General features: G+C 40.6%; 1 protein-coding gene across 1 annotated transcript in view; it reads left to right on the top strand.

Moving 5' to 3' along the window:
• Positions 1-22,644, top strand: part of INPP5F (inositol polyphosphate-5-phosphatase F) — a 38,851-nt gene extending 16,207 nt beyond the window's left edge. Inside the window, exons 3-20 of the mRNA XM_033066756.2 lie at positions 2,922-3,058; positions 3,733-3,861; positions 4,455-4,622; positions 5,781-5,837; positions 7,094-7,292; positions 9,745-9,924; positions 10,289-10,356; positions 10,786-10,910; positions 12,186-12,263; positions 12,987-13,107; positions 14,970-15,098; positions 16,582-16,699; positions 17,219-17,417; positions 18,312-18,383; positions 18,478-18,551; positions 19,712-19,840; positions 20,574-20,661; positions 21,122-22,644. Of these exons, the coding sequence (XP_032922647.1) occupies positions 2,922-3,058; positions 3,733-3,861; positions 4,455-4,622; positions 5,781-5,837; positions 7,094-7,292; positions 9,745-9,924; positions 10,289-10,356; positions 10,786-10,910; positions 12,186-12,263; positions 12,987-13,107; positions 14,970-15,098; positions 16,582-16,699; positions 17,219-17,417; positions 18,312-18,383; positions 18,478-18,551; positions 19,712-19,840; positions 20,574-20,661; positions 21,122-22,232 (3,182 nt within the window). The 3' untranslated portion in view covers positions 22,233-22,644. The remainder of the gene's footprint in view (positions 1-2,921; positions 3,059-3,732; positions 3,862-4,454; positions 4,623-5,780; positions 5,838-7,093; positions 7,293-9,744; positions 9,925-10,288; positions 10,357-10,785; positions 10,911-12,185; positions 12,264-12,986; positions 13,108-14,969; positions 15,099-16,581; positions 16,700-17,218; positions 17,418-18,311; positions 18,384-18,477; positions 18,552-19,711; positions 19,841-20,573; positions 20,662-21,121) is intronic.
• Positions 22,645-25,069: the final 2,425 nt, after the last annotated feature.

Genomic DNA, 25,069 nt, shown 5'->3' with positions numbered 1-25,069 from the left:
TGTTCAGCATCTGAAATATCTTTGTTGAGATATAACTGAATTTCATACAGTCAACAACCCAAAGCATTCTTTTTGCATGCAGCCAATTTTTAAATTGTTCAAGTAACTAAAAGTATGAAATCAGTAGCGTAGAATTTCTTGGCTAAAATCAAAACACTTGCAGAAAGCAGCATTTGTAATACACTCATGTGCAATTGCTGCAGAAGCATTTGAGGGAAAGTAAATGCTAGATTGTTGGGGAAGTGTTGGAGAAAAACAGCAGTGTTGTGCTGGCAGTGTTGAAACAACAGAGGAGTAAATTTCCATTTTAGTGAGGAAGGAGAGGTAATAGCTTCCTTTGGATGCAATACTTCAAACCAGTTGTTGCCATCTGCTCTGCCATAGTTCATAAAACACTAAAAATGAGCATTATATTCTGAGGGATGACTTGAAAGTGCATTTTTCTGGAGAGGCACACAGCTGTCCTGTTCTGCAGTGCACCTCACACATTCAGCAGGCAAGAACAGATCAGTGGAATTGCTTTTTTCCTTCTGACTGTAGAAGCACATTCTCTATAGTTGGGGATTCAGTTATTTAGATATTGCTGGCTGTTAACAATATGCTGCTTTTATGTCTATTGTTGAAACTTTTACTTCAGGGCATACTTTATCTGCATAATTACTTCCTGGCTGTTTACTTTTGATCTGCTGGGAAATTCCTGTTTTCTTTCAATGTTCTGTGGCTCTGGCTATAATACAAAGAGTTTTGCAATGTACACCAAGATGACATTTCAGTGCACTTTTAAAAATGACAAAAGGATTCTCAACTCACTTGTCTGTATCAAGCTCTTGAGTTCTTGTTTACAGCCAGCAGGGTTTGTTAATATAGGTAGGGGGAAGACTGGGCAGAGATTTTTATTTTTCCAGTTTTTTTACTATGGGATATCTGTTCAGAAATGCCTTTACATTATACTAATCTCCAGTAGAACCTTCCTGATTAATTCACTGGAGCTCTAGATGGTTGCCTTTTTTAGAAGTGTCTGTTTTGTTTCTTGACATGCATTGGTGATCTCCTAGGAGTAAATTGTGTGGCCAACCTTCTGCAGGTGGGAACAGGTGAGTTACAGGAGTGCCCAGCAGGAATATCTGCCTGGATGCCCTGTTGTCAATGCCTGGATTGCCCTTGCTCTTCAGAGACTGCTGCCTTTGCCTTCTAGAAATCAGCATAGGGAAGGGCAGATCTCTTCAGATGAACTGATAGGCATCTTTGTGTGCTGCTGCTGGGTTTGGCAGCATTTCAATTCCTCCTTTGCAAAAGGATTTTTTTTAACCTGTTCATTGGTCTCCTTGCTGTTGCATCTAATCTGTTGATTTCCTCAGCTTCCTTTTCCCCAAGGCTGGTGTTCTCCAGGGCAGGTTCCCTCCACCTGCACAGAAGAGTTGTTCCAGCCCCTGCTGTCAGGGAGGAGCACTGAGTGGCATTTGCTGTCACTCTCCTCTCCTGATTTGGTGTCCTTGGACCAGTTTTAGGAGATTGTGCTTGTGTGACAGCTTGGGGTGACCTGCTGCAGCCTCAGGGCTGATCAGAGTGACACCCTGAGATCCCTCCTGACCTGAGGTGTCTGATCTGCAGGGATGAGGATTCTGCTGCAGTGCAGGACTCCCTTTACAGGATATTAAAGTGGTGCAGTGGTGCATATCTTCATCCCCCTTCCCCTCCTGCCTTTTTGGGAGGCACCTCTGGCTCTCACAGCATGTTTGTAGTTATGAGGATCTAAAATTTTCAAAGGTTTCTTAATACCTAACATAAACATCACTTTTTTAAAGGCAGTAATGGGAATCAAAGGGAGGAGTGGGGTGTCACAGCACACAGTTGTCTGTTGGCAACGACTGTTCCTGTTCTTTAGATGAAAGAAACTGCTGGGGATTTCTGTGTTTTTCTTAAGCATTCAGAGGATAAAATGCTGTTTAGAATTTACTGAGCAAGGGGAACTGAGTTTGTATTTGCTATAGAGCTGCTAAATAGACTTTTCAAAGGCTGTAAATCATATTCAGAGCACGATACATGACACATTCTGCCATCACAAGTGTGGGAGCATATTTAAGTCTATCACAGCAGGCTTTTTAAGTCTTTATATCACCTTTTCAGTTGAACTCAGTTGGCTGTTTCTCAGCTGGGAGAAGCAGTGAGTGTGTATGTTTGTCTGTAGGACTTTCTCTGCCTTTTCCATCTGCCTTAGCAGAACTTTTGCTTTTGGCTCTAAAAGCTCAGCATCCAACTCCTGCTCTAGCCAGGGGATTGAAAGCTGGGAATGTCCAGGCACTCTTGAGCAGTCACTGGGAATGTTTGCTGTTTCCCTGTCCCATTAAAGCTACAGCTGCAAGTACTGTGGGCTGGATGTGTGCATGGAATATATCACCAATATCTTCAGTAATTTTTATCTCACAAATTTCTCCATCACTTTGTGCTCTTCAGCAATGATGTCATGAGCCTTTGAACTGCTTCATGGTGCAGTCCATGTTTGCTCATCTGATTTCTTCACTCATGAATCTTGTAATCAGGTGTCAGCTCTCTGTCTGGTTTGCAGTTTGGTAAATGACAGGGGCAGAAAGGGAAATTCCTGACTTGCTGTCTGAGCTCCAGCTGCTCTCAAATTGTGCCATTAGTGGGAATGTGCATCACCCTGGAGATTGTTACTTGCTATAGGTGAAGCAGGGATAACTTTAATGCAAGTCTGTAAAACAGTTAATCTCCTTATTATATTAGAGACTGAATAAATATTTTAAAGTTTTTTTTTTTCTTTTATTTCAATGCAATAACAAAAACACAACAATAGCAAATCATTGTTCACTGGATTCTTTTTAGTCAAATGGTTTCTGGCATGCTGATCAAAATAAATTCCTGACAAAAGTAAAAGCATCTACTGATCTGCATTTTCACAGATTTACCATGGTGGCTGCTTTTAATTCGTCAGAAAGCATTGATTGGCAAACTTCCAGGAGATCATGAGGTCTGCAAAATAACCAAGATTGCAGTGATTCCACTTTCTGAGACAGAACCTCAGGATCTGGAATTGGAGGTATGGCCATCCTCAAGGAACTCTCACTGTCCCCCTCCTGCTTTAGTGAAATAAAAGTCAAATGCCTCTTATTTCTTTTTTCCTGGTATAAGCAAAAGTCTTGAACGTTTTTTGCTTCTTTAAATATTGTTTTTTGATAAAAATGAGAAATCACAAATTCTGCTGGGGAGGGAAATTGCAACGAAATAGTACCTACATTTCATAAAGATCACTGGGAATACCACACAAAAATAAGACCTACTGAACCAAGAGAAAGTATATTTTTTTAATGGATTCCCTTGCTTTCATCTCATTTTGGAATCTTAATTCCATAACTTGGCTTGAAGGGAAATCCTTACTTAAAATGTTGTAATATTTTTTTTCCCCAAAAGAGAATGGATAAAAGAACAAAAATAAAAATGAGTAGTGCTAATTTAATTTGGGTGGGAAGTTGGGGTGGGTCTGGGTGCTCAGGTCATGTCAGATTGAAGCAGAGATTCTCACAATCACAGGAGAAAATGCTTTCATAGAAGAGTGAGAGTTGGGCTATAGATGGAAATCTCCATGTTCCACCTCTGTTTCAGTATCTCCCCTCTGTGTGTGCACATCAAAATCTTGCTTTTGGAGACTTTGTGTTCTTTGAACTTTTAAAAGAGAATTTAAACGTTGGCTTTAATTTAATGTCATTATTTTAGCTTTGTAAAAAGCACCATTTTGGGATAAACAAGCCAGAGAAGATAACACAGTCCCCAGATGACACAAAATTCCTGCTGAAGACTCTCACTCAAATTAAGTCTAATGTGTCTGCTCCAAATAAAAAGAAGGTAAAGTTTTCTACTGTTTCCTTTCTTGTTCCAAAATGTTGAGTTTATTATTCAAAGATTTTGATGGATGATCAAATTGAACACAAAGACCTTAAAAAAATTGCAGAATATGGAACTACTGTCTTGATGCCCAGTTTAATTTTTTTGATTATTTAACTGCAGCTCTTCTGTGATTTTTTTCATTTTGTAATTACATAATTTTGGCAGAATTGCTAATAGAATTTTTTTTTTTAACCAGTCTTATCTTCTAGTGAAGTTCTAAACTTCTGGAAATTACTTTGCATAAGTATCTCTTATAATATAGAATTGGACACAAAATTTGGTGCCTGGTTCCTCGGGGAACATCATACAATCTCATCTAACTGCTTTTAACACAATAATGGCTTGGATTAGGAAGTCAAAACAGCAGTTATTAAAATTAGAATTATGCTTCTGTGGCTGCTGTCTCTTGTGTTTATTTCTGCTGGGAATTTTAAGGTCCTGCTCATCATTGGGAAAATGTTTGTCATCCAAGGTTAGAAGTGGAAAATATGACTGGAGTCTTTTTCACTCACAGAGAAAAGACATGAGAGCCATTTTTTTTTTCTCTTCAGATTAGAGAAAGCAAAGAGAAAGAGAGATTGGAGAAGAGGTTATTGGAGGAGTTGTTCAAGATGTTCATGGATTCAGACTCTTTTTACTACAGCCTGAGCTATGACCTGACAAATTCTGTGCAGAGGCAGAGCTCCTGTGAGAAAACCAACCTGCCCCTGTGGAGAAAAGTGAGTGCTTTGTGTTTGTTTCTTCCACCTGGGGGATGAGCTGTCCAGTAATGGTCAGGGTCCAAACCTGGCTGATTTGTAAACAGTAATTTCACGATTATAAGCTGCACCATTTTGACTAAAATTTTGGTCTGAACCCAAAGTGCAGCTTATAATCAGGTGTGGCTTATATATGGACAAAGAACGAAAAGTTGCTGTTTTAGTTTGGAGGACAGGTGTCTGCTGAGAAAGGCAGGAGCTTCTCTTTGAAATGGAGAATGTAAACCCCCTCCCTCCAAATTATTATAATTTTGAAATCAAGGGGCTCTCAGGCAAAGATATGGGAATTAGGAATAACAGTTCTTTACTAGGGAAATTAAAATAGAAATACAGTACTACAAAGAAACAAACTCCAAACCCTGACACAGTCAGAGTACAACCTGACACCCGTCAGGCAGGGTGTTGGCAGCAGTCCCATTCCATGGTGGCTGCATCCTCCTGCAGTGACAGATGTGGCTCAGTTGGAGCAGTGCTCCTGTACAAGGTGCAGTTTCCCTCCGGAGCTCCAGTGGTGATGTGGAGAAATCCGGTTTTCCTCTGGAGTCCAGTGGAGAAAGGGGCTCCCTTAGTGTCCCAAACCCTCTGTTTTTATCTTGGTAAGAAATGTTGGGCTCTTCCCCCTGGCTGGAGCAACTCCCAATGGGATGCAGTAATTTTATCAGTCCCACAGTGGGACTCAATGGCCATGAGCAGAAAATGACTGGCTGGAGGAAGGATGGGTTGTGAAAAGATAAAGAACAATGCCCTGCCTGGTTTCAATGGATGGCTCATTAGCAGAATATCTCCCACAGAGATAAGGATCACTGCCCCCACCCTCAACAGATGGTGATAGAACAGATACCTTTTATCACACTCTGTATTGTAACCCCAGACAGTTGCCCACACCTGGACCTGCGGCTTATAATCGTGAAATTACTTAAACATTTTACAGCAGCTGAACACCTTGCCCTGTAACCAGCCCAGGTACAAGGAAACAAAAGTCTGCAGCAGCATGAGCTGAGTGTTTTACCAAAAGCACTGACTTAGTGAATAAACTGATGGACACTGGTGTGCTTCCCACAGATATTGCCAAACCTAACCTGTAAGACTGTAAAAACTGCCCTTTTGTCTTCTGAACAGGTGGATGACAGATTCTTTTGGAACAAGCACATGATTGAAGATCTCATCAGCATTGATGTGAGTCTTATTTCTAACGTTTATTGCAAGAACCATTCTTTAGATCTGTTTAGTTCAAATGTTTGCTTAAGGCCTTGTTGGCATTTGATTCCAAACCTGCTTGGCAGCCAGGTCAGGATCAGGGCTGTGCAATCTGCAGCTGAGCAGCTGGCACTGCCTTTTTTCCCCAGCCAGCCTGGGATCACTGCTAAGGGGGGAACTTCAGCTGGATCAAAAATTTTGTTACAGTAATGTGGAGTAACTTGGTGTGATATGTTTGTGCTGACTTCTGAAGGTAAATTTGATTTGTATTTTTATGTGAAATGGATTGTCCCTTAACAGAGCTGAACTTGACAATAAGGAGGAGCCAGAAAAGAAATAACCTTTGAATTCCAAAGTTTCCCTGAGATAAGATTTTGGTCCTCCATAGTGGAGGATAGTGTTTTGTCTCCTCAAGCACAGTAACTGATCAGTGTACAAACAGTGTAGAACAAGTTGTTCTAAACATCTGTTCAGAGTAAATAAAACATTTTCCTGGCTAATGAGCACATAAAGAAACATCAAACCACCACTCTTTCTTCAATATATGACCTTATTTCATCTTAAATTAACCTTGTAGATCAAGGACTAAGTTGCTAACTTCTGTATGCCACTTTAGGACAACTCTGAGTTTCTTTAGGGATGACAGTAGATGTCTTACCTTATGCCCTGCTCCTCTTTCATTGATAATTATCCATAAATAAATGGTTATGGAATCACAGCAGGGTAAACCTATGTCCTCTGTGAAAAGTTGTGTGTAATGCAGTAGTTTAATGAGTTGTATTTTTCATTTGTAAGATATAAATGGATAACCTTGAGTTAGTGGGGAATTCAGATCTCTATTTTGTTTAAGAAATCAATGTTTTAGGGTGCATAGCCATGAACCAGTTGTCTTGAGGACTAAATTAGCTCATATGAAGCTTTATACTGTTATGTGTTGCTGAAAACAGGCTGACATCTACCTTCCTGGATAAATGTGGTACAGTATGTGTCCACATAGAGGTTTTAAAATTGCCTTAATGCAGAAACCAGGTCAAAAGGTTGCTTTCTTTCTTCCTCCTGATTTAAAAGCCCTGATGGAGGAAAAATGCTGATATCTCTTACAGAAATAAGGATATGGCCAAAATTAAAGCCTGAAAAGCACGTGAAGCCACTGTTTTATAAACATGAGAAATGGCAGAAATAATTGTAGGTAATGTTGGACCAGCAGGAAAATAAATGTTTTTTGTCACCTTCAGAATGCTGAAGTGGACTCCTGGATTATCCCCATCATTCAAGGATTTGTGCAAATTGAAGAACTTGTGGTAAACTACAATGAATCTTCTGATGATGATAAGAGCAGTCCTGAAACTCCTCCTCAGGAATCCTCCTGTGTGGATGACATCCACCCGACGTTCCTGGTGGCGCTGATCTCGCGCCGCAGTCGGCACAGAGCTGGTAGGCAAACAAACACACTGCAGCTCCTGGGGCTGTTCCTGAGCACTGCAGAGGGATGCAGGGGGTACAGCTGCAGTGCTGAGCTCTCAGGACATGGGCAGCTGTGAGGTTTGAAACCTCCAGTGCTCCTGATGCGCCCTTTGTGTCGGGTTATCTCCAAATTATGAAAGCAGTTGATAGTTGCTAAAAGGCTGTTTATTACAAAACACATCAATCTTAAAAGCAAAGTCACAGCTACAGACATTAAGCAAAAGCAATGGCATAAAAGCACCAGCTTTTCCCAGTATATAGTCTTATATAGGATTTTTCCAATCTTTATATAGGATTTTTCCAACTTATACAGAATTTTTCTTATACAGGATTTTTAACACATAAACTCAGACCACTACCTCTTAACCTGTTAGAATTCTAATTTCTTAACACACCAAAGTATGTATAAACTGTGCATGTGATTTATCTTGTTTTATCTAGAAATTGTAAGCAATATTCTCACTGGAATTCTGTTTTATCTAAGCATGGTCTTCCAACAAGCTCCTGGAGCCTCTACTGAAAACATTAGTTTGTTTTTTAACCTTTTACTAAAACTTGTTCTTCTACTCTGGCAACTTAAACCTTTTATTCACTAAAAACACTGCAGCTCACACTAACACTTACTTACTGACTTACTTATGCTGAAACTTAAACTTACACCTCTACTTTATGTGTGAGTAGCTTAACATCAATCCATCCAAAAACTTTAATTTAATCCCTTCACTCTAATTTCTGTCTGAAAAGTTCAGAGAGACACCTGGCTCACAGACTCCACCAGGCAGCCCCTGTCAGAGTCTGCACTGCAGCTTGTGCTGCTGGGAGGAGGCAGAGCAGAGGCTGCAGTGCCCACAGCACTGTTCTGCTGTCACTTGGGGTGCAGCTCAGTGAGCTTCACTGCTCTGCTCAGGAGCACTGAGTGCATCCTTGGAGGTCCCATTCCTGAGGCAGAGCTCCATTTGTGCAGAGATCCCCTTGATTAGGAGCTTGCTTGTAACTCTGTGCTGATATATTTTGTGAGGCTTGGGTGGGAGTTAAATTTTCAAATGTTTTTGAGGGCTTTGGCAGCAGCTTGAAAAGCCATGTGTGTGCGTGCCTGTGTGCCAGGACATGCTGATTGGGGCAAGGTGTGAGATGTCACCATGCTTTGGTCTTGTACCCATTTTGACTTTTAGAGTAGCAAGGCAAACCAATTTTCCTCTGCTCTTAGGATCTCAGAAAGATTGAATCACTTTACAGCTTAATAAATCCTGCTGTACTCCAGGCTTTTCAGTCTGTCTGATTTTTATGAAGACACTCCAATGTCTCTAACTCCATTCTTACACAGTTGGCTTTTAACATGTCAAAAAATGCAGAAAAAACCTTTTGAGCTCACCCTGCTATAGCACTGTGCCTGTGTACCACAGCTCACTTGGATGCATTTAATTCAGTTCCAAGGAAAATGGTTTGTCAGAACAACTTGGAGTAAATGCTTGAGGGTTTCAGAGTAGTACCTAGTTTGGAGTCTGCCTTTTTAATACTAAATTGTTACACAGGTACTGAATTTTAGAGAGAAAATTTCTTACTCTTAATGTCACTTTGCTCATCTGATTTCTAGTCCAGAACATAAACTGTGTAGAATTTTCTCCCTGTCTAAAGACTATAATGCTACTCTGACAATTTCTCCCCTATTATGGGTATTTTACATTCCTTTCCCTTCCCTACTTTTAACCTCTTCCCTTCTGTGCTGTCAAGGTTCAACTCAAAAGTAATTCAGTGCTACTTCAGGACTTGGAACTGAATTTCCATGACCTTGAATATTTTTCCAACTCTTACACTTCCCTGTCCTTTGCTACCACCTACATCCTTTCTGAAATAATGATGTACTCTCCTTTGAGTCAAGGATATGCAAACACATTTCTGTTTAATGAGCAGTTCAGAGCTGGGTAGGCATAAAACTGTAGTCAGAGGAGCTTTATCTCTTCTTAATGAGCAGAATTAGTTACACAAGTTAAAATAAGGAGGGGAAGCCTTCTGGTTTGTGGAACATGCAAACCCTCTTGGGCTGCTTGTGGGATCACTGTGGGAAGTGGAGCCTCTGTCAGTGAAAGGGGCCTTTAGGTTCATGGAAAATACTGAGCACTGAAGTAAAACTTTGTGCTAAATGTGACAGAACAGGAAGAAATGTGTCTTTTAAGATGGATCAGAGGTATTTGTGACTTTTAGCTTCCCTATCCTGTCAGCTCATGGTGTAGCAGTAAAAAAACTTTATCCATATAGTCAAAATAACTTTTGAGGAATAAGCTAGGATATGAGTGATTTCTACCACTGATCATGGATTTGGGCTAGAACTGTTGTCTTGGGTTAGCATTGTCAAAACCAGCAACATAAATTATTGTTCAAGGCAAGTACTTTCATATGACTTCTCCATTCCCATTCCCCCTAGGGATGCGGTATAAGCGGAGAGGTGTTGATAAAAATGGAAATGTGGCAAATTATGTTGAGACAGAGCAGCTGATCCATGTCCATAATCACACCCTTTCCTATATCCAAACACGAGGCTCTGTGCCTGTTTTCTGGAGCCAGGTTGGATACAGATACAACCCACGGCCCCGGCTGGACAAAAGTAAGTATTTATGGAAAAACCCTAAAAATCAGGGTCCCCTGGAGCTCTTCTTTATGTGGGTGTGGTGCTTATGTGGAAGGATGAAACAGGCCTATTAAAAGTTAAATTTTTGTCCCATCTCCTCTGCACAAAAAGCAAAATGCAGCAAAATTCAAGACTGTGTTTGCTGTACACCAGACTGTAACAGCAGTGTTGAAGCTGAGCAAATAAACGAAAGACCTTTAAAAATAATTTTATACAACATGTTATCTGTAAGCTAAAATATCTTGGTATTTTAGAGTACAAATTTGGGCATGATTTAACACATCAAACAGAACTTATTGCTGAACAGGCTGTTTGTGTCTAACACTGCTCTGCCTTGTAGGTGAAAATGAAACCGTGTCCTGTTTTCGTGCACACTTTGAAGAACAGCTGAAAAATTACAAAAAGCAGGTGAGTGCTACATGACAGAATAGTAATCTCATGAAAATGCAGAGGCTGAAGTTTAATGTTTGTAGGTTGTTTTCTTTGGTGATGTGTTGTGGGTTTTTTTAGAAGCTTGTTGACAATTGGAAGGTTGGTACATAAATAGAATTTTACTTTAGGCTTTTCAAATATACTTTTAAGTAACCATAAAACCAGGAATAATTTATAGAAATGTGTAAACCCTATTTCTGTGTACCTGTCAGAGGTTCTCTGTGTTTAAATTTGTGGAGGCTGGGAGCTGTTGGAGCTTGTTTTGGGTACAATCTATCAAAGATTGCAACTTCAGCAAGATTGTTACAAATCTTTAACTCTTTGAGCTATTTGTTGTTGCATGGTGTAAATCTAAGCAGGTTGTGTGGCAGATGATGAGTGTTAAATAATTGAACTTTTGAACAGGTTATTATTAACTTGGTGGATCAGACAGGCAGAGAGAAGATTATTGGAGATGCTTACCTTAAACAAGTTCTTCTCTACAACAATGCAAATCTGACTTATGTTTCATTTGACTTCCATGAGCACTGGTAAGAAACCTTTTAAAAATGTCACTTTGCATCTTTTTTATTGGCATGAAAGGCAAGGAACAGAAAACTCATTATTATTTCTACTTCTGCATGAAACACTTCTTTTAAACAAGAATACAGTTTTTAAACTAAAACATTATAAAACTTATAACTTGGGTAACCAAGCAGTGCTGTCTGTGATGTTGTCCCTGACCTGTTAAATATGCAGTTACTTATTGGGCAAAGCTTAATTGTCACACATTGTAAGAGTTTCCTTAAACATGCTGTGAATGTAAAGCTGTTGCTGACCTGCTTTTTCAAACTATGTAGCATTTTGCTTTTCATTTTCTATTTGTTTCTCTTGCTTGTGTCTGTAAAAGCATGATGGGTTCTTTCAGGACCCTGATGTTATTTTAATATAAAATACATGGGTTTTATCTTAATCCAGTGTGAGTAGTTGCTGTTTTCATGACTGCCCTCTGATGCTACCATACTCTAGAGCACTGCTCACATGCCCAAGCATTTCTTCTGTCACAGGCATGTATTTCTCCTGCTCCCCTCAAACTCTGGTTTAATCTTCACTTCCAAATTTAATCTAAGGATTGCAGCTGGCCTGGGAGAGCATTACTGGCTGACTGAGTGTGGCATTAGTAGATATTGTCAGAGAGGGTGCTGGGCAGGGAAACCCTCTCAGAACAGAATTGGCCTTTGACAGTTCTGTGGGACTGTTGGCACCCTGGGTTGATTTTATAATGAATCTTTTGTTCAGGGGCATTTTCATTTTCCTTCATTAATTTTCTCCTGAGAACAGCTGTAGTGACCAGGACTATTTCTGCACTGTGAGCATGAGTAAAGTGAGAACAATCCTGAAAAATAACCAGATGGGGTAGGGGAGGAGGAGGTGATGTGTCTATAGGTGGTTTTCTCTGTAATCTCTGGCAAAGCAGAACTCAACATCCCAGTTCCAAATCTGCAGTAGTTACTTCTCTTGAGACTAAAATGAGAACAGAATGTTGCACATGCCTGAATAGCTGCACACTTTTTCTTCCCAATGGAAGCAGTATTAAAACATGCAAAGTCTTGGGAATTTAATGATCTTTTAACCTCTTGCCTTGGATTTGGACATTGCAAAATAGTTCTGAATATTGGCTCCTGTTTAAAGCCCATTGCAGAAGGGAATGCTTGTCTCTCTCATTTAGCAAAAACACTATCTTTGTTAGCATTACAAATAAGATAAAGTTGTTAAGTAAAGTCACTGTTCTAGTTCAAACTAATTTTTATAAAATTGTGTTTCAGCCGAGGAATGAAGTTTGAAAATGTTCAAACACTGACTGATGCCATTCATGATATTATTCTGGACATGAAGTGGTGCTGGTAGGTACTTAACTGTTTTTAGACTAGAAGGGAACATTTGTAGGGGAAAAAATCAACAAAGAGTAGATATTCAGAGGCCTTAATTTTCCCCAAACCAATATGTTTTATATTTCTCTTTTGGTGTCCAGCTTGTTTGTCAGAGTTTTTGTCTTCTGAGGTGTTGGTGTTCTACCTGTGTAACAGCAGAAATTTTCAGGTGCTGTTTCCTGCATGAGGTTTATTGCATTTCACACTTTTAGGGTGACTCACATTTAATGTGAAACCCTCTGTATTTGATCCACAAACCCTAGAATGGCAGCAAGCAGACATATTTGACCTTTAGTTTGAACTGATTAAACTGATTTGGGTAACAAGTGTGGCTGCAGCCTCAACCAATTGCTCTGTATTGTTCTGTACTGCTGTCATTATCATTGGCTTCTCTGTTCTTGAAATTAAATGCCTTTGCTCTTGAAAGCTTGTATTATGTATGCATGAGCTGAATTCAGCATCTGATTGCATCTCAAGTTTGTGGCCTCAGCAAGATTTATGTCTGATATCCAGCCTAGATTAAAGAGGAGGATAAATGGGGACAAGAGGAGTTAATTCAGTGTGCGGTGTGGCTGGGGTGTGAGTGCAACCATAAACAGTGCTCCAGTGTGAAATGTTCTGCTGTCTGTAGAAGCTGATGAATTAACACTGGATTTTAAGTGTCTCAGTGTGCCTTTGTTCTCTCCCTATTGAAAGGGTTGACCAGGCTGGAGTGATCTGTAAGCAGGAGGGAATTTTCCGGGTTAACTGCATGGACTGCCTGGACCGGACCAACGTTGTGCAGGCTGCTATTGCCAGAGTGGTCATGGAGCAGCAGGCACGTAAAACTGAGGGGCTCTCTCAAGGGCTGGGCACCTCACACCTTCATTGCTGTCCACAGAGAAATCTGTGTGTTTGAACAATGCTAAACTCTTTGAAAAAGTCTTTGCGAAATACTTGTAGAGCCACAAAGCTGAGAGGAATAATAGGCACAAATGCAAAACTTGAGAACATTACAGAATAGTGATGCTTCCTTCTGTCCTCCTTCAGAAAGGACTGACTGTCCACAGCTTGGAGAGGATTATTGTCTTGATTGGATTTAGTAATTTCAGTTTAAGTTATGTAGAAATAAAATTTAGAAACAAGACACCTTCCCCCCAAGTCCCTCACTGAGGTGATGTTAAAGGGCTAAAATCTAACAAGTTGGATGCTATTTTAGGTGCTTTGAAGTGAAATGCTGTGATGCAGTAAGCAGGGAGATTAGTTGTCCCTTCTGTGTGTAGAAGAATAATTAATTCATGATGTAAACAGCCCTGGTGGCTGTGACTGTTGTGTGTGGAATAGTTCTCTCTGCACAGAGAAGGGATTTCCAAGCAGGCTGAGAGTACTTTCCTTTAGCTTTCCTCTTTGCTTTGGCCCTCCCTTGCTTTTTAGAAGCTCACTGGTGACTCTCTTCCCTTGTGAAGACTTCACTGACACGACCTAATGCAGACTTAATGTCCTGTAACTGAAACATCAAAGCCCCAGTCACAGCCCAAAATGAGCAAACCTGATTATGGCTAAAGAGAAGGAGAAAGAAAGGATGAAGTGGGTGCTTCATTAGGGTGAAATGGGTCTGGCCATTGTACCTGGCAGCTCCTCTTCCTGATCTGCTTTTATGAGCTTCTGACATACTGAGGACAAGGGGAGGGATGAGCAATCCCAGTCATTATTTCAGAGCAGGGTTTCTATCCAGGGTAACTCTTGAGTTCCAAGGCAATTCTTTCAAAAACAAGAGTGTCACAGATCGTTGTGAAGAGGCTTCACTAATCATGGCTGAAGTGTGAGCTTGTGATGTGCTGCATCATTCTCATCCTGGGCTGAAGTACTTGGGGCTGAGTCCATGCCTGAGAAATGCCCTGAGCATTGCAGGGTCAGTGGCATGGAGTGAAGGACTGGGGTTACAGGCACCTCACACTGCACAGGAACCCTGGACCTGCTTTCTCTCATCTGGAAACTTGATAGCTGTCAAAGTTAATGAGCAGCTTTGTGTTGATTTTCCTCTGACTTGCAAAGAGTGCTTGAGCATTTGGTTTCAGTTGTAAATTGCAGTTTTTCTATGATTTATTCCAAGTTACCCTTTAGTGACTGCATTGCAGTGTACAAAGCCTGATGTTGGTATTGTACCCCAGGCTTATCTGGGGCAAACTGAAGGACTGGGTGTTCCAGGAGGGAGATATCTTACTATAGTAGCAGTGACAAACAGTAACTGTCCAAAATGTGCAAGCACTAATAATAAACCAACATAAGTTATTTTTATTTGTTTTCAGACCTTTGAGGTAATGAATGCCTTTGCAATAGGAGACATATTAACTTATTTATTTTAAAATTGTGATGTCTGTTTTTTTGATGGTTCTCTATTGAAAAATTTGCTGTATCTTAAGAATCTACAGTAACTTGTTTTCATTCAGCTAATTTTTTTGATGATTGCGTTAACATCCATAATTAATGTTACTGCTGCCTCCAGTGATAAGAGGTTTAGCAATAAACCATCATTTCATTAATTTAATTTGTCAAACCAGCACAATGGCTTCTTTTCCCCCATCATACAAAATCTAACAATCAAACGTTTGGCAAGCGTTTCCATTTACTTTACCAAACTCTGATAGTGAGAATAACCTTTACTTTGGGCACTGAATTAATACATATGTCAAATTCCAGCTGAAAAAACTGGGTGTGATGCCACCAGAGCAACCTCTGCCAGTGAAGTGCAACAGGATCTACCAGATCATGTGGGCCAACAACGGCGATGCCATCAGCCGGCAGTACGCGGGCACGGCAGCCTTGAAGGTAACGGGGAGATCTCACCTGCCCCATCCAGAAATGTCTGGGATTACAGGGCTCTTGTGCCTTGGAAAGCCATGGGGTATTTAAGGGTTCACCACATATTCTGTGTGGTTTTGTCCTGGAGAGATGAGGCTTTGCAGTGGAGGAGAAGAGCTGAGCGCTCCCTGCTCCTCACCTGGGTTCTGTGCTCTTCATGGCTGGGGACAAAGCACAGCAGAGATGAGAGTTGGAGAGATACATTAATTATTGCATCCATTTCTATTTTATCATAGTTTATAGTACTTATAGTTTACAGTTTATATCATTTATAGGCTTATAGTACTTCTAAATACTTAAAAAGTACTCTAAAATTCTGGAGATCGGGCTATGTAGGTAGTAGGGTGATATTAATTATCTATATTTTCTAAAAACTCTTCTTAATTAGCTGTAATGCCCTCTGTCTACCAAGATCAAGCATGAAACTCCTTGCTCTACTTCTGCTGGTTTGAAAAGTCGTGGAATTTGTGGTATTTGCTGTGTGTAACTGGTGGAACCAATTTTAGTAATATTTGCATTTGGCATAGGAAAAATCATGGTGGAAATGCTTAACTCTTAAATCTCTCTTTAAATGTCTCTACTGAGCTTTGATTAGTTGATTGCACTAACATAAAAAAAAAAACAAAAACAAAAACCAGCCTGACATGCTTGTTTTCATTGAGTATGTTAAACTTTAAATCTGAAGTGCAGATCTCAATTTATAGATCTAAATTTTCAAGCCTTCTGCTGCAAGATTGCTCCACTCACTGTTGAGGTGTATGGATTAAATTAATTAATTTTAATTTGAAAGTGAACCACACTTGAAATATTTTTCATAGGAGTTGATGTGGCTTTTCAAAATGTTCTGTGCCCTTGTTCAGAGTGTCTCTGAAAATAGAATCCTCTAATGAAGTGTAACTACCAAAACAACTTTTTATTCAGATTCTAAGCCTTCTGTGGCCTAGAAACTTTCTTTTGTTTCTGAGTTGTGAGGGGATGTGCTGCTTTCCCCCAGTATGTTATGTTTGTCTTGTTTTGGTAGCAAAAGCAGTGAGATGAAAACCATTTTTCAGTAGGCTTCAGTCTTCTCTATTGTTCCAGTAGTTCCTTTTAGATGAAAGGCCAAAAAATAAAGGAATTTTTTTCTTTTGGAGGTATTGAAGCATCACAGTGATTGATGTATTGAAAGTCCTGCTTCAGTGTTAGCTGGCTTGTATGTCCAGATTTGTTTTCTGTTGGAATTTCCTACTGGCATTTTCAGTCTGTCAAAGACACAGGATTCTCTGCAGAGTCAATGCCAGAAGATGCTCTTTGAAAAAAATCAGTATTTTCACTTCTATATGAAATAGTTACTTGAAGATAATTCCTGAGTTGCCATCTGTTCAGTTCTGAGTTTCAGAGTGCCAAATCCTTTGAGCTGAGCCTGCTCCAAAGTTTGATGTGTGCATGATTTGCATGTTGTGTGTGACAGGGTGACTTCACAAGGACTGGTGAAAGGAAGCTGGCAGGGGTGATGAAGGATGGAGTGAACTCTGCAAACAGATACTACCTGAATCGTTTCAGGGATGCTTACAGGCAAGCAGTCATAGGTAAGAGCACTACTTCAACCAAGCTGAGCTGTGGTATTTAGAAAAGATTATTAAATCATATTGGTTTCATCTTTCTGACTGATTTTTCTTGCCTCTGTTGCTTAAAAGCAGCAGGAGTGGTACATGTCTCTACTGGACCCTGCAAGGAAGAGTCTCTCTCACTTTGGCATTTAAGAAACACTCAATTCAGAGGGATTGCATGCAGTCTGACTCACTGGAGACTGCCCCAGCTTCATTTTAGCATTAAATGTCTTGTAGCATCCCTTTTTTGTTTTAAGACAAAGTTAAATTTATGTAGCAAGTATCTCTTAAAATCATGAGAAACTCGTTTTTCACTGAAAGCAGAGTTTCACCTTCTGAGTTTTCAGTTACAAGCAACATTCTCTTCAGAGAATGTCTTTTCTTCAGAAAGACTACCAAGAGCATCAATAAAATGCAGCATTTGGAAGGAATTTGCAAACTCTTGCCATGTCTCACTTTTAACTGTTTCTTGCTTTGTATTTTCTGGGGTTTATTTAGATTTGATGCAAGGTATCCCTGTGACAGAGGACCTGTATTCCATATTTACAAAAGAGAAGGAGCATGAAGCCCTGCACAAGGAGAACCTGAGGAGCCACCAGGAATTGATCAGCCAGCTGCTGCAGAGCTACATGAAACTGCTCTTGCCAGATGATGAAAAATTCCATGGAGGCTGGGCACTCATTGACTGTGATCCAAGGTTTGTTGAACAAAGTTAAAATTGATCAGCTGCTACTCTGACACCTCTGTTAATTACTACTGATGTTAAAAGGTTTTGATAGCTGATGTGTGAACAGAAAGCAAGTGGACAGTTCTGTAGGACAAGAGGATTGAAGGGTTTGGATACTTGTAGCTGTAAAGGGAAAAGTCCTCTCTAAACATGTGCTTTTCCCAAAGTGCCATGAAAATGGTGCATGCTGGAATCACCTTTGAGACATTGTATGGAAATGGATGCATTTGGTCAATATTGCCAAAATGTGGCAGGTACCATGAAGAGAACTTGTAGAGCTAAAGGTGGTTAAAGGGAGTGCTTGAGGAGCTGTTGTTCCTTATTGCTTTGTAGGGAAAGTGTAACTTGACTGATCTGATGGAGTCCTTGGGAAATGCAGTTGGACAGTCTGGATTTCTGTTCATGGAAGCAGTGGGTGTAAACTCTGAATTCACTCCTTATCAAGTTCAGAGTTCAGGAGCTTGCAAGAAAAAAACAGTGGTTAGATCTCCTGCAGGTTGAACTTCAGCCTCTAAAAATAGCAGAGCAGGTTGTTATGACAGCTATTCGGGGCACAGACTCATCACCCTCACTGAGTCTGAGGTATTTTTCCATTTCTCTGGTAGCATTTTTAATAGCTTGTGGGCTTTCTATTTTTTTTTGTCCTTCTGCTGACGTATTTGAGCTATTAGGTAACTTCAGGTTTGAGAGAGTGTGTTGCTTACATGGATCCATTTGATAACACACTGTGATTGAAACTTGTAACTTGTGTTCAGCTCTTAAAAGAGTGTCCCCAGAACACAGTGGGCATGGGTTACAGCTCTGCATGTAAATAAATAAATAAATAAATAAAACTTATCCTGTATTTATTTTTCTTCCCTTCAGTCTCATCGATGCCACTCACAGGGATGTGGATGTGCTGCTTTTACTTTCCAATTCTGCCTACTATGTGGCCTAGTAAGTTACCACTTTCCCTTACTCTGTGTAGTTTATTTTAGTAGCTTTGCTTTAGATTAGTAGGAAGCACTAAATTCTGGGTTTTTTTTTCTAGTTATGATGATGAAATCGACAAAGTGAATCAGTACCAAAGGTTGAGTCTTGAAGCTCTGGAAAAAATAGAAATAGGTAAGAAAACAGTCACTCTGTCTTTTTTTGAATGTTCTTAACAATAGCTTGAGTGCTTATCAAGGCATCCTACAAATGTATTGAAGCAGCAGTCCTTGAGCCCACCTTGAAATGGCCCTTCTGGCTGATAACAGATGCCAGGCTCTTCCTGCAGCTGGAAATGGGAGCTTTGATCACTGGAAGGCTTCTAAATTTTCCCTCTTTCAAACTCCTAAAAGAACCATGGAGTCATCCAAGCAGATTTCATTATTTATCAAGTGGCAGTAACAATTTTTTTAGCTTCTGTAATGAGTCATGGGTTTGTGCATTCAGTGCTCTCTTCCTTTGATCCAAACACAGCAACTGGCTCAGAATTGTACTTTAGATCTGTTTCACAGCTTTGTAAAACTTCTTTCTCAAGGGCTGATAACAAACATGCTATTTTAAAAGCACCTTGTTATGCTGGTTTAACTTATTTGCTGTAGAATGTAACATCTGCAGGGTAAATCCAGCATTTTCTGCTGGAAGCATTAAAGATGTGATGTCTTTGAATCATGACAAAGGTGATCAGTTGGAGAGAAGGGAGTGTGTGGCCTCCTGATGGAATTGAATCCTCCATTTCACAACACACAGTGATTTCATCATCTCCTGACTGGAACTTTCACTGTGCCTGAGCAATTTGTAAGAGTTTGGGGGAAAGGTCTCCCTCACTTGTGTATTGTGGAGATTTGTATCCTGAAGTACAGAACAGAGTGAAACATCCACACCTCATTTAATGCTACAGATTATGCACTGAAGAGCTGAAGTATTTGGTCTAAATCTTGAAATGACAATTCCATCCTCTTGATAAAAATATTTAGAGAATGCAGGAGCATTCTCTAAATATCCCACAGGATTTAAAAAGTGTAAAACTCTTTTTCCCTTCTGTTTGAAAGGGTGATCTGCAATAAACACTCAGCCTGGATTGTAATAGACATACAGAGAGTCTAATTGCTTTTTGTAAGTTATTGATTGTTTAGTTAATGTGAAAATCTGTCATTTAAAGTGTCTGTCCTGCTCTAATGAAAACATGAAAGCTGAAAAAGATTTAGCACTTACATACCCTTAGGTGCAGACTGTGCTCTATCTCTTTCAGTGTTTGGTTAAAGATTTCTAAAGATTTCTCCTGGTTTCTCTCTCAGGGCCTGAGCCTACTCTCTTTGGCAAGCCCAAGTTCTCTTGCATGAGGCTGCATTACAAATACAAAGAAATGAGTGGATATTTTCACACTCTCAGGGCTGTGGTTCGCAGCCCAGAAGAAGATGGAAAAGGTTTGTATCCTGTGTAAAAGTTTTAGAGATAAAGTGTATTCAGTGTATCAGTGTTGCTCTAAAAAACACTTGTTCCATTGCTCTTAAAATTTATTCTTCTTCAGAAATCACTCCAATAAAATCCAGTTGTGTGAAGTGGGAAAGCAATTAAAAAAAAAAACCACTCAGATGTTACTGTTTTAATAGAAAGAAAAATAAGTTTCAGATACAGCTTTAAAACAAAACATCTCTCTAGAACTAGAGTAATTTCCCTGTCCAGGTCTTTACTGCTCCAAAAACTTAGAAAATGAAGTTAAAATTAGCTCCTAAAGAGGTAAAGAAATGGATTTCTGTGGTGAAATCAATGTCTGGAAATGTTCTTGCTTGTTGTTTAACTATATTAAATAAACACTAACAAGGGAAAAAATATCACTTCATACCTGGAGCACTGATTTTTGTCAGCAAGGATTAGAATAAATGAAATTGGCTCTCTTGCTTCCCCAAATGAGGTAGTGTGGCAGTGATTCACTTAATGCTGAGTATTTAGGGCTGAAGGAGAGTTTATTCCTTAGGTTTGTTTTGTAAGCTTTAAATCAGAATTACAACTTGTAGGGCACAACTGCTCTGTGGGGTGAAAGAAAAAAAAGCAATAAAACCAAACAAATTAAAATTAGACCTGTGTCTTTGTAGATTGTGGAATATGGGCTTTTAAGGGTGTTTTTAAGGGTCTGACAGGCTGCTGCTTGGATTTCAGACACTCTTCAGTGCATTGCAGAAATGCTGAGAATCACAAAGCAAGCAATGGGAATGGATGTGCCCATTATTGAGAAGAAGCTGGAGAGGTGAGTACCTAAATGATGTGAACCTTCTGAATCCCACCTTTGCTCTCAACTCAGCTGCTTCTCCCAGCTGAGCAGAAAGTGCAGCAAAAAAAACCTTGTTCTTTTTTACAGGTATTGCAGACTGAATATTTTCTAAATCTGGCTACTGAGTACAGTGTACACAAAGTCAGGGTTAAAAAAAATTGAGAATTCAAATCCTTTTTCATCAAAAACTAAAGTGCCTGCAGGAACTGCCTGTTCCCCTTGTTTGGCTGCTGTTCTGTATCAACCCTCCTTTGTTTCTGTTGGTCTGAGCTTGATTAGCTTATATGGGTACAATATTATTATGTAAAAAAAGGATTAAATTTATTATTTATGTAAGGAAAGGGTAACTTAGGAACTAAAATGCCCAAAAATAGACTGGAGGACAGTGAATACTTGGTGCTTTGACTGTACATTAAAGATCTTTTTCCTCTTCTAGGAGGAGCAGCAAACCTCATGAAGACATCATTGGCATTCGGTCTCAGAACAGAGGCTCCCTGGCCCAAGGCAAGAATTATTTACTGAGCAAGTTCTCCTCCCTCAACCAAAAGGTGAAACAAACCAAGTCCAACGTCAACATCAGCAACCTTCGGAAGCTGGGCAGCTTTGCCAAACCTGAGGTGAAAGTCAATTTTTTAAAGCCAAATCTGAAAGTGAACCTTTGGAAGTCAGACAGCAGCCTTGAAACTCTGGAGAACGCAGGGGTAGAGCCGAAAGCCGCGAGCGAGTCTGACACAGAAGCCTCAGACAATGACTCCTTCCACTCGGATGACTTCCTGAGCAATTCCAAATCGGATGAGGACTCGCAGCTGGCGGGTTCCCTGGAGAACATTGGTCCCACAGACTATGTGCTGCCCAGCTGTGGCATCATCGCCTCGGCCCCGCGGCTGGGCAGCCGCTCGCAGTCCCTCAGCAGCACGGACATGAGCATCAGCATCCCCGTGCCAGCTGAGCAGCAGCACTGCCAGGACGTGTCCGTGCCTTCTGCTGACGGTGCAGAGCTGCACTTTGCTAAGCCCGTGGATGTGTACTGCCAGAGGTTTGTGCAGGATGCCCAGAGCAAGGGCTGTGATGTGGAGCCTGAGGCTGGTTCTCAAGAGCCCCATCACGCGCTGGCCCAAGGCAGCAGGAGCACAGCCAGGAAGGCAGAACCTAAGGCTGAAGCTGTTGCAGACATTCCTTCCAGGCCATCGAAGCTGGATGTTCAGTCTTCTGAGCCAAATCCTCAGCTCTTGGCTGTCAGTGGGCCTGACTGCAGTAAATCCCACAGAAGCCCGGGATCAGTGTCTGGGAACCATGAGCCAGGACTCCACACCACTCCCTCCCCTGCTGACGGCAGCAGCAGCAGGGCCGTGTCTCCCTTCGCTAAAATCCGCAGCTCCATGGTCCAGGTTGCCAACATCACCCAGGCAGGATTGACTCAAGGGATTAATTTTGCTGTGGCAAAGGTCCAAAAAAGCCCTGCAGAACCAGAAGCTTTAAATGAAATCAAACAAAAAGAACTGAGAGAAATGTTTACGCAATGCCAGACACGAATAATTCAGATCTAGTTGCTCATTTGGGAAGTGTTCTTCTAGCTGTGGCTTCTAATAAAATAACACAACGACATCAGGACTATTGTGGCATGAACTGCTACTGGATACTGGGATTGATAACAGGTAACTTGTTTACAAGCAGTGAGAGATGCAAATGAATTTGGTTCTGACCAAGCTTCAGAATTCCCTCAGGCAGGTGCGGCAGAACCTGTACAAACCATATTTAAACAGGTAGCTTAGACACTGGGATTCAATAAGCATGCTGTCTATCTTAGATGTGTTGCACAGTTATTTTTTGGAGACTAATTTTGTAGCTCTTCTGAATTATGTAGAAAGTATTTATACTCAAAAGATGATACTGCACTTCTCTGACCTTACTTACCTTGCACTACACCAGCAAAATAAAGTACCGGTAAATTACATTTTATTTATTTTTGGACTAGTATTTTTACTTGTTTTCATTGAAGTTCTAGATGCAGCTCTCTATGAATTGTGCCTCTCCAATGGGAACCGATGTGTTTTTGTTGAATTTAAGTATGTTAACCAGAAAGTAAGATTTCTTTGCTATCCTTTTCTTTCCAGACATCCTGGGACACTTTCATTATAAAGCTTAAAAGACACAATCTGAAATACCCACAATCATGCAGTGCAAATTTCTTCTATGGATTGAGTTTTTTCCTCACTTATTTTGAGGTGAGGGGAAATGAAAAAAATGTCTTTGAATTGTCTTGCCCATGTTAAAGTAATTTTTTTTTTTCTTAAATTCCAAACTCTGCAAATTTGCTCTAATTTTTTGTCTCTGTAAAGCAAGCCACATACCTGCCCATCAGGCACTGTGTCCCTCTGTTCTAGGATTCTCTTTAAGAGAGAAAAATGATGCAAAACCCCAACTGCCATCTAAAGCAGAAGGCCAGTGCACTGCTTTGTAAGATCAGGGTTGCATTAGAGCATAGCTGTCAGCATCTACTCAAGACCAAATTCGTGACCAACTCCAGCTTTGCACCTCGCAGGGTAAAGTGTCTGCTCATGCTGGGAACTGGATAAAACATCCCCTTCTCTGTGTGTGTGTCCAAGGATTCCATCTATTCAGTACTTCTTCCCAGGAATGCCTTGCCATGCCATCCTAGTCTAGGCCATTGTCCAGAAGCTGCTGTGAAGCAGGACCTTGCTGTGCTGTGGTTTGTGAGTGTAACCACCCTGCCAGACCCAGTGGCTCTGTCCTCGTTCCTGTACTGTAGATAGGCTGCACGTGGTGTCCCCACAACGTTGTGTCCTGGGCTAGGGTAGCTCTGTGTCTTAGGACTTGTACTGTGTCTGAAATCATTTATCACCTGAAACTTTGATAAACAAATTGGGTTTATTTAATTTATTAAAGTGATGTGGGTTTGGGGTTGGTTTTTTTTTGAGTGTCTACACTTGTGGCTATATTTAAAATCAAACTACTGCTGTATTTTAATGTGAGCAATATACATGAGATATTTTAATAAAAAAAAGTGGAATCAAAGGATGGGTTTGGTATGTGATGTTAAGGGATGTGGGACTGCAGAACTCTGGGGTTTCTTTCAAAGATACAGACATGATCCCATGGTAGTAAAGGGCCACAGCCATGACTTCAGCTCTTTATCTTAGAGTGGTTCTGCTTTTCTGGGCAACTTGTGTACCCCTGATCCTGTCCCTGTTCCTCTCCAGCTCAATGTCCTTCCAGTTTGGGAACTGTCCCCTCCCTGCCTGTGAAATACTGGAGATGGCAATGTGCACAAAACCAGCCCCTGAGGCAGTCTTAGAACCCAGCCCAGCTGCCTTTTGAAGAGATTTAATTTCCTTCCCCCTTTGTTCAGTTGCTTTGCTTCACAGTAATGCAGCACAAGTCAGATGAAACCATGAATATTCATTTTTAGTTAAAAAAAAAAAAAAGAAATAAGCTCTAAGTGATTTGAAACAGCACCAAACTTGGCTTGAGTTTAGAATACACAAAAAATATTTCTCATAATAAGTACTCATCATTAGTGTGAAGAGACAAAATATCCAGATTGGCTGTACAGCAAAACCCCTCATGTTTAGAACAGGAAAATGCCATTAAAAAAGGGATTCCTGTCCCTTCAATCAGCAGAAAACAGTAAGTAAAAGGGGTCTGAACTTAATAATGAAAACTTGGCAGGAGCCTTTTATCTTGTTCTGAACAGGATTAATTAAAGCAAAATGTGGAAGTGGTTCCACCACAGCTTCCTGCAGGCTGTTTCCACACCGCCAGCCTCCCTGGATTACTCCCAGCATTTCACTCTTTAAACCACTCTTGGTAAACAAGTTCTCCAAGTCTCCTCTGAGGACCAGCTCAAAGTGTACAGCAGCACTCAGGGATGGAGAGAGGCCATTCTTAATACTTGAATGACATTATCCAAGCCCTTTAACCACCCTGCAGTACTGCCAAGGTAGAAAGAAAAGATGTTTTGTGTGATCACAGGAGTATAACACATTGTCCAGAAGCTGTACCAGGATCAAGCTCATGGGAGAAATTTGAGAAGTCATGGACTGCTCTAAGCACAAGGCACATATATTTCATACCTGAGCTGGTCATGGGTAAAATGATCAAATCACTGCTTGTACCACAGTGATATCATCACAATGATGCTGCTGCTGCTCTGAGTGGGATGTGCCTCAGCTCACAGAACAGCACAGAGTGAAGTCAGCACCTCCTCCAGCTGCAGCTGCTGGCCAGCCGAGAGCTGATCCTCACAATTCAGTCAAGCAGAAATTAGAGCACAAATGTACTCCAGTTCAGAGCCTACCACCGCTATGTATGAAGGGCTCTGGATTTAATTTCCTTATTATTAAAGAAAATAAGTTTACACAAC

This window comes from Catharus ustulatus, chromosome 8 (genome assembly GCF_009819885.2).
Source record: "Catharus ustulatus isolate bCatUst1 chromosome 8, bCatUst1.pri.v2, whole genome shotgun sequence".
NCBI lineage: Eukaryota > Metazoa > Chordata > Aves > Passeriformes > Turdidae > Catharus > Catharus ustulatus.
This window is presented reverse-complemented; position numbering and strand designations above follow the sequence as displayed.